The sequence below is a fragment of the Coturnix japonica genome, chromosome 2, assembly GCF_054131305.1.
Source record: "Coturnix japonica strain WE chromosome 2, WE-NBRP24, whole genome shotgun sequence".
NCBI classification, from domain to species: domain Eukaryota; kingdom Metazoa; phylum Chordata; class Aves; order Galliformes; family Phasianidae; genus Coturnix; species Coturnix japonica.
Window position 1 is genome coordinate 15,676,269 of NC_140664.1, and position 12,708 is coordinate 15,688,976.

The window sequence follows — 12,708 nt, forward strand, 5'->3', positions numbered from 1 at the left end:
AGACTTTCACAGCAGCTTTTGCCAGCTCTCTCTGCTGTCCTGATACCCATGCCTGCAAAGATAAGTCAGGTGTGTTCCTGAGAAGTTGTACCTGAAATCCTCTTTGGGTAAAAATTACCAATTATAAGGTGCTCCTTAGACCTTGCCGAAAACTGCATTCTCACCATGTCTTCGGCAGAAGGTAAATTTCATTCTGGCTCGCTCACTCCTATTTCCTCATAGCCAGCTTTGGAAACAGATTCCTTGCCTTGGTCTAAAAGTCTAATGCTGAACAACCTGGTATTTTTCACCTCCTCTGTCGGAGCTGCTAGCAGAGTTCTGGACAGATACAGGGAAGATCTCAGTTCTACCCCATCTCCTTTGTATCCATGCTTTTCTAGCAAGAAGAAATGAAGGTAAGCGCAGGGAATCTGCCTTATGCTGGGCATGTGGATGGCACCTTGGTGTTTCCCAGGATTCTCCTTGCATTGAGGTGCAGGTTGGTGGGGAGCTGTCATCACTTGGCCACAATGATGAGCTTCCATGTCTTACTTGCAGCTGTTCTTTTTGTGATAGCAAACACTTTGATTCCTTAAAAGGCAACACAAAAAGCTTACACAGAAGTGTGTTACAGTGTTGAAAATTCTGGAGAATTTATGATTTTGTTTGTTCTCCTGGCTGCTGCCTTATAGAAGGATAGAAGTTATACGTGAGGTAAAAATAAACTATCAGAAGAATGGAAGTTCAATAAAACCATTCATTTACTTCAGCTGGAGTGGAAATGCTCAACTGGTTATCAGTGGGTCTACAGGTCATGAGTGGTGTGCACAGAGATCTGTTTTTCCTTATGCCAGGCTCATTTGCTCATTTAATAATGTTCGTTGCAGTGAACGCTGTAGGCCTTAAGCATAAGTTAAGGTTATGGGGTAGTCTGTTCATACAACATGACGTTACAAGAAACAGTGGAAGGAAGGCTTGAGATAAAAATGCTTATTCTCACATGCTTTCTTTAGCTACTCTCATTTCGTATCTCAAAGATGTCTATACTTGTTTGTTTTTTAATGCCCTGATTCTTAAAGCTGCAGCTTAGGCATTTCATCATTACGAGGTTCCATCGGTTCATGAGGTTCTCCAGATTGAATCCCCGTAGCTCAATGAAGTCTCCTATATAAAATACTTAGGTAAGGTCTGCAGATCCTTGACATTATTTATAGTGATTTTGTTGGTTGAGATATGAAGTAACTAGTTTATTTTTCAGTTGTCTTCTTCAGTCTTTTTTTTTAATATAGAGTTTTGAAAATGATGCTGCCTAAAGAAACATAAAGAAAGTGCAAAGGTTGTATGCGTGAATGTGCACTTCTTCATATTTGATTTTAAATGTTGGTGTGCTTCTAAAGAGAAGACTGCTTATATACAATTCCAGAGCTCTCAGCCATGCTGATTCACTCTGCTGTCAGTTGCATTCATTCAGCCTGCAGAAGAGACCGAATCCTTGAGGAAAGGAAATGGACACTGCTCTGGCAAAAAGCTGCCTCCTCTCCTCTCTGTGTTGTATTATATTGTGATATTGATGTGAATGGAAATGGTACAAGGAAAAGGATGGAAGAGTAACCAGACATAGGGAAAGCTTTCATACATGGAAGGATGCAAGTATCACACTGTACTGAGGGAACAATAGTTAACAATAGCAAAGGCTTCTCTGCTGGGGAGGGAGCTGTGGGAAGATTAGCCAGTTTAGGGTGTCCTTCTCATAAACATACAGTTGTGTACTGACTAAACAGTCTGCCCATGCAAAGCTCATTGCAGGATCGGGCTAGGCCTCTGTTACGAACAGGCTGGAATTGGTAGGTACAGCATGGTCATACAAATTACTTGGCTCATCTGCAGGTACTTGAGTTTCATATTTGGTAAAGGGAACAGAGTGCAGTTGCATAAGATGGCAGCTTTCATTTTGTCCTGGGAAAGAACAAACAATTGCGTTTCTCCTGGAGATAATGTTGAAGTGTTCCCAGGGTCGAGGTAGCGTGTTTGGTTTTGTTGCCTTACTGTAAAACCACCGTGACTTTTACAAGAGAAATGATTATTCAAGAGGGTTTTAAATGAAGGAGGTGAGGGGGAGTGGGACGTGGGTTTTGTCTCAACTCTAACTTTCTGTTTTGCATGTAATTGTTAAGAGCTGGAGTGTTTATATTCCTAGAGATCAGAAATGCTTCTCTATTCCAAGCAGTGATTACCGTTGTTTGTAGTACGAGCGTTCCTTCAGAATTCTCCTTTAACAAAAGCAGTCCATATAGTGCACCCTTTTTCAGAAAGAGGTAACACACGCCCGCTTGTTACAAATGAAACAGCTCTGTGATCACAGTCACTTTAAAAGAAAAAACGATCTTTAGAAACCTTTACTAATTGCAGATAAATAAAAATGTTGACTTTGTATATGTAGATTATGTTTAGATAGTTCTATCAGTCAATAGTTCTCTTGTTGAGAAGTGGACATGGGACATATGTGTCCTCTGCTCACTTTCCATCTACTATAGACACAGTGACACGAACCATTCTCGTGTCTCGTCTCTTAATACCATAGCATCCTCTAGCACTGCTAATTCGAAAGAGCTTGTCTTAGGTATGAATTGTTGTTATGTAGCCCCTGATTTTGTCTTTGTTAGACATATGGAACAGGCACTCATCATTTTAGTCCAGCATAAGTCACTGGAAATTTAATCACAAATGAAAGAAAATAATAGGTATTTGCCAGGTCTCAGAGCCAAATTTAGATGTATCCTGTAAGGTTGTAATAGTTGTAGCCTATATGTATATATATATTTAATTCTGCTAATTTCCTGTAATTAGTTGGTAATTTTGACGTTTTCCCTTTTCAGATGACACTGGCTGTCCTAGTAGCCAGTCAGTATCTCCAGTTAAGACTCCTTCAGATGCTGGACACAGTCCAATCAGTTTTTGCACTGGTAGCGATGGAGACTTCTCCAGGAAGAAATTCAATGCAGGAACAATGAGTGAAGGAAACTCTCAGCTGTCTCGATATAAGAAGGAGACAAAGACAAGCCTTGTAAAGCCTGGTGGGTATAATATAGTTCCTTTCATTTAAGTGATTGCACTCTCTAATTGACAATTACCTCTACAGGTGTCCAGATGCTTTGTATTGTGCTGCCTGTGATACAGCTAATGTTGATAGTAAATAAAAAAGATAATTGGGTTCTTTCTATGGAACCACCTGCAAGGTTTGAAAACACTACAAGTATTAGCTTTTTCATGGAAATGTATTTAATTGATGTCTTCACTTTCTTTTATGAGGCTGGATGGTAATGTTGAATAACAACTGAAGTGTATTTTATCCTCTTTCATGGTAATTGCACACATAGTTCACTGGCTAAAGATAAATTAATCTTAATATCAAAACAACAGATTATAGTCCTCTAATGTTGTTAGATTGATGGTTAGACCCTGCCTAAAGTTTATGCCATCAGGCTGCAATAGCTCTCAGGATGCAGCATGTCAAATCAAGACAGGATAATGGGTAGAGTGCATGTAGGAGTTATGCAGATGTAACTCCATGGTGCATTGTCTGAATGAAGAGCTTGCCTCCCATTGCCTCAAGCTAATGGGCCACCTTAGACCACCAATTAAATCAGCACCTGCTTGTCACACATCCAAGACTAAATATCCTGGTGTGTCATGGGCTGCTGTAATTTTAATGAGTGGATATAGGATGTATTTATGAATCACATACAGACAGCTCTTGATTGCAGATTGTCAGAATATTTCTGCCTTTAGCTCTTGATTACAAATGGCCAGGATATTTTCACTGTTATTTAATTAATCTTGGAGACAGGGTGTTTTGACTCTGTGCAGAGCCAGCTGCAGAACTGACATGGTTTATGAGCTCAGATACCTCATGGCTGTATTGTTTCCAGAGTTATTTTACCTCCAGAAGCAATTTAGACATTTTCATGAAGAGTCATCTCAGATTTTCCTGGACTGTATTTCTGGGATCAGAAATGGCAGGGAATCATTGCAAAAACGCTTCACTGTCTTGGTCTTTGAAAGGGTTGATTAAGTCTGACTTGTCACTGGCCTTGCAAAGTTCTTTAAATCATCCCTCTATACTTGGCACTCACGGGGCTGCACCTCAAGTGCTTTGCTCAGTTTTGAGCTCCTCACTATGAGAAATACATTGACGCCCTGGATCATGTGCGTAGAAGGGCAACAAAGCTGATGAGAGGACAGGAACACAAGTCTTGGGAAGAGTGGCTGAAGGAACAGGGATTGTTTAGTATGGAGCAGGGGAGGCTTAGGGGAGACCTTATCACTCTCTGTAACTCCCAGAGGGGAAGTTGTGGTGAGGTGGGGATTGGCCTCTTCTCTCAGATGACTCGCAACAGGACAAGAGATAATGGTCTTAAGTTGCATCAGGGGAGGTTCAGGTTGGATGTTAGGAAAAGTCTCTTTAGTGAGTGGTGAGGTATAGGAACAGGCTGCCCTGGGAGTTGGTGGAGTCAACATTCCTGGAGATTTTCAAGAAAAGGATTGGTGTGATATTGAATGATATGAACTAGAGTGGTCGCAGGCATGGGTTGTTGGTTGATCTTGATGATCTTAGAGGTCATTCCAACATTAATGATTATGGGATTCTATGATTTCAGATCTTTCAACTGATTTAGTCTAGGTATTTAACAGTATTTACTTTTCAGACAGTTTCTTTCCAATATTAGGCTTATCGTAGAAACAAAGAGTCATGAAGGTTGGAGAAGGCCAAGATCATGAAGTCTAACATCAGTGTGACCTACTAAGCCCTATCACAAAACAGTATCCATTAGTGGCACTTCACATGTCAGTTAAATACCACCTGGGATGGGGAGTACATCACTTCCCTGGGTCGCCTGTTTCAATGCTTGACCACTCTTTCCATAAATAAATTCATCCTAATGTCCAGTCTAAACCCACCCTGGAACAGCTTGGGAACATTTCCTTGCCTCCTATCACTTGTCACCTGAGAAAAGAGACCAGCACTCTCCTTGCTACAATCTTCTTTCAGGCACTTGTAGAGAGCAAGGAGGCCTGTTCCCTCAGCCTTCTGTTTTTCAGTCCAATCACAGTTCCTTCAGCCACTCCTCGTAACTCTTGTTTTCTACTGTTTTCTCCAGCTTTATTGCTCTTCTCTGCACACATACTCATATTTACCTGTATCTCCTCTCTCAACCTTTTTTTTTTTTTGTTGAGCTATCTGAGCAGTTTCAGTTAAATGTTTCAAAGAGTGGAAACATCAGTAAGTTTGTGCGAATGTCAATTGAAAGTCTAAAAGGGCAAAACAAAAGCAATCTGTGAAGAGTTTTAGTGCACTTAAGGTGAAAAAATAGTCAATAAAAAGGATTCAAAATCATCTTGTTTTATTAGTGTACTGCTTTTGAGGCTGCTTTTAATGTTATTTTTGGGGAAGACAGGCAGACTGACATCCTCATCCAGTCATTTGTAGCTTTAACTTGTTATCTTTGTAGCTTTCTCTTAGTGTGGTGTATATGTAGAGCAGGCATCAGTACCTCTGTGCTGAATAACCTGTAAGTCTGGAGACTGATCTCAAGAGCTGTGGACTGGTGCTCCCGGGATCCATGAAAACTCTTCAGGCCAGAAGTGACTCCCATTGCTGTCTCTTGGTTTCAGGTGGATCCAGTCCATTCCCTGGGACATTTTTGTGCTTGAATTTCTGGTGACTTGGGAAGGTATAGCCTTCGTACAAAGAGAAGGCATTGTCTTGTAGCAAAACTTTCAGGGAGTAACAGGGGAATAGTAGAAAGGAAATGGATGTGGGAGGAGAGATATTCTTGTCATACATAACCTAGTTCTATATACAGCTGGATCCCTCAGATTTCAGTGCAAACAGAGTTGTGCATAATGTCTTTATCTCTACCATGTGTCCTTTCTGAATTATGAAGATAATCTCTACACAGTTATTTATCTGGAATGCCTTGTGATAACGACTACATAGCAGTAATGACTACATAGCAAGAACCAGATGTAAGATAAAGATTAAAAAATCCAGTCCACCTATAACTTTTATGGATTATATCCTGTGCTACATTTTTTGTGTGAGTACTTCAGTGCACACCTTCAAAATGCATATCATTTTGCAGAAAATTTATTGTTTTCCAGGGTTGTCTCCTTGGAACATGCTGAATTTCAGAAGTAACACTCACACAAATATTTAGATAATTCAGGAAATGTAAGAGTGGGATAGCACTGTGAATGAACCCTTGGGACTTTTTTGGGCAGTTCCCAAGCTCCAGTGCTTTTATTTTATGCTAGCAGTATCACTTAATCTCTCTTTTCTACACTTCAAATTATGAAATACGACATAGATTTCTTGAACAGCCTAAGACACTGTTGTATGAATCTAAGTCATACTCTTTTCTTGAAGTATTATCAAACAAGATTTGGATGTCCTTCATAATTTATGTTGTTTGCATAATGAACCATACTTAACCTTGGAATGCATTATCACTACATCTTGATAACCTCTGAAAGATTTATAAGCATAAGAATGTTACGCGTTTGTTGATAATAGTTGATAATGTTTTTACTCTGCATTAAATGTAAACCACAGCAGCATTATAGGTGAATTTAGCTTAAAATCTCAGTCTGTTTCCCAGAAAAGAATGTAAAGACAAGCTACATTAGGGAAGATACATATAATCCTCTCCAGAATTGAGTTGGAAGCCTTTTAATTTCAAGACTTCAGAAATTATTCCATCTTGGGGGTGTGATTCATTTTTTGCAATAATAAAAGCAACAGAAAATGCACTACAGGAAATGTCTCTGCAGTAGGACTCCATAAGCTTAATTAACACTAGTCCTAATTCTACATCAGGATATTGTGCTGAATCATACAGCTTCTGTAACTAAATAAACAGGAGCATAAACATTTCTAAGTATTTGTTTTCTTGTGCTGCTTTTCCTTTGGAGGATCCATCCTGAATTCCCACGCTTCATGTCTAGATCTTGTTAAGAATAGTGAAACTATTTTGCTTTGACAGTCTTTCTCATCTCATTTTTTTGCCTTCTGTAAGAATGCTTAGTGCAAGGGTTCAAGCACAGCAAGAGCTGTGCCAGTAACTTTTTCAAGTCTTGTATGTTTAAAATAACACAAAGCTGTACTTGCATTTCAATGTCCATAAGCATCATAACTTAAGAATGTGCTCAGCATTTTTGGCAAAAGTTCTGATCATTGCCTTCTTACCTCTCATGCCATGATACCATGGACAGCCTTGGTCCAGCTTGCTGAATGAGCTACGGTTGGAGTTGTCTTTGAGAGCCCATTGAGTTACTGAAGTTTAAATTATTAAGGTTTATAAAACATTAAAATTTTCCCATCTTTGTCCCATATGAACCTTTATAGGTCCCTCCCAACCCAAGCCATTCTATGATTCTGTGATGTATACCTAACTGCATGAAAGGGATCCTGGGTGAGAGCAGTTAGAGTCAGCTCCCAAGTCTTGTAAAGGCGTCTGTTCATCATTCACAGCTCGTTTCAGTAATAACCACTCCAGGTAGCAGTAAGTTACCAAGAGCTGTTCTCTCTTTACTGTTGGTAAAACATTTGACCATCTATTGCTAGCTCTGGCTAAGATGGTAGCGCCTTGGGTTAGAATGCAGGTATTGAAACTATGTTCTCTTTAAATTAATGGGAGAGTCTCAGAGGCTTCTACCACTCAGAACACCTACCTTCGTTAGACAGTAGACATTGAGCACAAATTAAAACATGTGGAATTCCATCTGAACACAAGGGAACACTTTTTTCCTGTGACACTGATAAGATGCGGTACAGGTTGCCCCAAGATACTGTGTGGTGGCTATGATGATGTTCAGAACTCAGCAGGACACAGTCCTGGGCAGCCTGTTCCAGCTAAACATGAGTGGGGCAGATACTTGAGAGCTGGATCTCCAGAGGTCTCTGTGAGTCTGCATTGTTCATAGGGTTGTTTTTTTTCCCTTTAAACAGTTCATCACACAGATCTGTTGCTAAGTAGTTGCAAGGCGCAGCTTGTTCTTTTCCTGCCCTATATTTAATTTCTGTGTACTGCCATTTTACTTTCAATGAGTTCGTAGACACAAAAAGAATACATAAAGTAATTCTACCAATCACTGTTCAATTCAAAATGTTATTTAACTTTGAGCTATTAGAAGTAGCATTGTATTCAGCATGTATTTCCATTATGATCTTTCCTTCTTCTTCCCAGTAGATTTGTCAAGTCACAAAGAAATGAGCCTTTGGGCAGGATGTCTCAGTCTGAATGGATTAATCTTAGAGGGTGTTAGAACTATTAGGATTTTTAGAAGGGCAGGCTGGCTGTATGGCCATAAGTTGGTCATGAGTGCTGAGTAGGTGCAGATGCTTCTTTTTTTGACGTTAGAGCTGATCACAGTTAACATAAAGGAGACTAGGGATAATAGGACTCATAGCATTTGGAAACATTACAGTTAGATCTAAATAAGTTAAACAGATGAAACAGGAAATGCACGTCTAGCTGTTAAAGCATCATGCTCTTCCTGCTGATCTTTTGTGGTGTTTGTTGTGTGAACATTGGATTCCCAGCACACTGAATGTCCAGGAACTTACTCTTGAGGTTATTCTGTGCAAGCACAGGCTAGTGAGAAGTATAGTAAAATTAACAGATGTTTATCCACATTGGTATTTGACTTCCATATCTGTATTCTAAAAGCAGAGTCACTTCTGTTGTTTTAAAAACAAAACAGAAAAGGTCTGATTTAACTTATATTGCTGAGATCTGGCTGTATGATTTTACAGATCTTTTGTCAGCTCTCTTGCTCACTTCAGTGTAATAAGATAGGAATAACAGAAATAATCCAGTGCACTCTATGTGCTTCATCTCTAAAACAGATCAGTTGGTACATGGGTTCTCTGAGAGGTTTTTCTTAGAGGCAGTTCTGGAAATAAGCTTCATCCTGAAGAACTCCACCTTTCTGATTGAAGAAGGGTTTAATGATAGGACTTTTACCGTGTTTCATCTTGGGAAGAATAAAAAAGATTTATTAGAAAAGCATGTTTTACTGATGCCTTTATCCAACAACATCTTCTTTTATATATGCACTTTTAAATAAATATATAATCGAATATATATGTATTCATTCTCAGTACTGAACTTCTGCGAGCAGTGGGAAAATAATAGAACTGTTGTCCCTGTTGTTCAGGAACAAAGGTACAGAATACAAAGACAGATTTACAGAACGTGCTAACTGGAATAGATCCTGTGTCATGCAAAGAGATTTGTTGTTCTGGGTTGTGCTTTCACTTCTGTGTTGAGAGTGGCCTCACTATAATTTCTCTCTCTTTCTGATAATAAATTGATGGAGCATCTTGCCTATGACTGTAAGTTGCCCACATACTAGCTTCTTTTCTTTCTTCATAAAGCATTTGACTTAATAACAAACATTCACTTGATGTGGCTGTGCTTATTTATAAGCATAAAACATACATTCTCTAGAGTGTGCAGAAGCAAGAAGAAGAGCAACATCTCAGCTTCCCTGAGTAAGTTAAACCTGATGAGGATGACTTTAACTTGAGCATTAGATTTTTAAGCAGCTCAATATTTGGCAAAGAACCAACACACAGTGGTCAATTACTTGTGCTTCTGGAGGGCTTTTCATCTACTTTGTAAAACATCACCTTGGCAATGGAACGGAGGAAGCTTATGTCATCTTTCTCAGAAGTGTGTGTGTGCTTTGATTGCTTTTGTGCATGTCTCAAAGTAGACAATGTAACCATCCTCACATTCAGGTCTAATGGTGCACAACATTTGTTTGCTATAGAATTTTAACATCACCCTTCTCATTTTTTCTGTGTTTATTTTGTAATGTTATTTGGGACAATAAAGTTTTAAAACTCTTTTGTAGCATAGAATCTAACAAACAGAAACAGTTGTGGTAGATTTTGGCTGTAGTCCTTTTTCTCATTTACTTCTGCTTTTCTTTAGTCTCTTAGCATCTCAAGTTGGGCCTACACAAGGTAGCTACTGCTGATTTTTAAAACAAAAACATTTCCAGATAATCGTTCTGTATGCACAGAGCCCTTCTGCATATTTTACTGATGGGATCCACTTTAATTTCACGTCTGTTGCTATGGAGCTGTGTAGATTTGCTTACTTGACCTGCTAGCACAAGGAGTTATTAAAGACTCTGTCTCCATGGATACAACAGGACCTAAGCAGACTTCACAGGAAGATTAAAATACACATCTCTGTCTTCAAAAGCCAAATGCCATGTTTTGGTTCAGGCCAGCACTACCCTGATGTCTCATACCCTAGAGCTAAACAAAGAGAGGTGTCCACCTGCCAACATTATGTGTGTGGTAGCTGTGGGTGCAGTGGGGCCTCAATCACCCATCCCTGCCTGTTTCAGAATTATCACTACTACATTTTTGGAATGGTCTTTCAGTTGAACCAACAGATCCCATGGGGATGGCAGATCTGTTGGAGCTCCTCTGTCTTGCATAAATCTCTGAACATTTGTGATTCAGGAGAGTGGATATTTCAATTCGTGCATCTCCTTTGGTTACTTTTAGAAACTCTGGTCTGTAGATGGGGACTGAATCTCTGATCCAGTGCCTGGGCCAGTTGAATATAGGAAGTGGAACAGCCTTGAGAGCTGAATCTGTCATTTGCTCTCCGTTCCAGTGGTTATAGAAGTTGTTTTGGATGGGAGAGAGATGAATACATGATCTTGAACCACATCAGTTAGAATGATGGACTGTAATTTATCTGACTTCAGTTCTATATCTATAATGTAGCTTGTAATCATCTTTGCATGCCCAAGTTGACTGAGATCCTCTTTAGTCATAAAGAAGATAAAATCCAAAGAAACAGTGAATCTAGTGTGCAGTCTTTGTGACCAAATACAAGTACTTAATTTAGGATAAGATAAATAGTGCTTTAAACTCACTGATTGTAGTAACTCTTCATTGACTAAAAATGGGACCTAGGTTGGCTCAGACAAAGGTGACTATGTTAGAGGTATTTTCGTCGAATTAATCCCACCCACGTCCCCTCTGTTCTAAATGAGATAGATCTCTGACAGCTCTGCCATTAGCTCTTATTGGAGCTGAGTACAGTCTTTCTTAATTCTCCTCTCTCTCTCTCTTTTTCTTTTTTTTTTTTTCTTTTTTTTTTAATTTTAACAGTAGGGAGAGTCAGTCATAGGCATTTAGCTGCAGAAGAATGTTAGTGACCAAGATCACACTTGGAAGCTAATGGCTACTCAGTGTAGGTCGCTAAGTCCAATTAGATGCATCCGCTCTTCTGTTCATCCCTTCAAAGCTTAGGCACTCTCTGTTCTATTTCTGATGACCACTGTCTCAGGTCTCTAGCATTATTCAGGAAGATTCTGTATCTCATTTTGCTCTGCAAATTTCATTTATCAGCAGAAATGAAGCATTTTTAGGGCACAGGCTAACTGAATTACACTGATGGGAAAAAAGTGTCCTAAAACATCTGATAGATAATACCAGAATATAATCAGAGTACATTCTTCTGAGCAAAAAGGATAACTGTTACCATATCACCGTTGTTTTTAGTTTACAACTATATGTAGATTAGATTCATAGTTTTGATTCAAACAAATGTACTTATGTTGGGGTGATAAACATGTTCAAATAGTATTTCTTTCAAATGAGAATAAGCAAAGTAGTAGCTACATGGAGTGTTTTGACTTTAAAATATTTCATATTTTTCAACCTCAGTCTACATGTTCCAATTTAAGTGACCTAGAAGATGATTTTTTAGGTTCTGCATTACAACTTTTATGGTCTTCCTCTTCTAAAAGCATCATTTAGATATTACTTAGGAGTGGTGAGTAGTTGTGTTACAGACTCTCAAGATGTGTATCTCTCAGTGTTCAGAAGATACTCAGGTTCTACCAAAAACCTAGATTCGATGGTGAAAATGACTCCATTTTCTGTATGCTATCTAAGAAAGAAGTATCCCATCAGAAGAAGAAATGGCAAGTAAAGGTCAGCTTTGGGCTGATGTTACAGGCAACCAGCAATTAAGGGTACTGGGCACAAATCTTTTACAGTTCACAGAATTGCTGGGTTTGGATCTCTGGAGATCCATCTAGTCCAACCCTCCTGCTAAAGCAAGTTCCTTACAACAAGTCACACAGGAAAGTGTGCAGGCAGGTTTTGAGTATCTCCAGAGAAGGAGACTCCACAACCTTCTGGGAAGCCAGTTCCAGTGCTCTGTCACCCTCAAAGTAAAGAACTTTTTTCCTCATGTACATAAGGAACTTCCTGTGTTTCTTTTGTGCCCATTGCCCCTTGTCCTGGCTCTGGGCATGACTTAAAAGATCCTGGCCCCATGCACTTGACACCTGCCCTTTAAATATTGCTGAGATCCCCCCCTAGTTATTCTCTAGGCTAATCAGGCTAGACTTTATCTAGAAGTTCCCATATCTTTTTTGAACTGAGAGTTCAGAAGTGGACACAACTCCAAAAGTGGCCTCACTAGGACAAAAGAGAGGAGGAAGATCACCTCCCTTGTCCTACTGGCTGTGCTACTTTTAATGCACCCCAGGACACCATTGGCCTTCTTGGCCGCACAGGCACACTGATGGCCAACCTGTTGTCCACCAGGACACCTGGGTCCTTCTCTGCAGAGCTTCTCTTCAGCAGGTCTGCCCCTAATCTGTACTGGTGTGTCAGCTCTCCCA

At 39.6% G+C, this 12,708-nt stretch overlaps 1 protein-coding gene across 5 annotated transcripts in view; it reads left to right on the plus strand.

The window, feature by feature from the left end:
• The window catches only part of SYBU (syntabulin), a 42,455-nt gene that overhangs the window by 10,082 nt on the left and 19,665 nt on the right, over positions 1-12,708 (plus strand). For all 5 annotated transcript variants that reach the window (XM_015856112.3, XM_085537056.1, XM_085537057.1 and 2 more), the window contains exon 3: positions 2,856-3,053. In XM_015856112.3, coding sequence (XP_015711598.2) covers positions 2,856-3,053 — 198 coding nt within the window. The remainder of the gene's footprint in view (positions 1-2,855; positions 3,054-12,708) is intronic.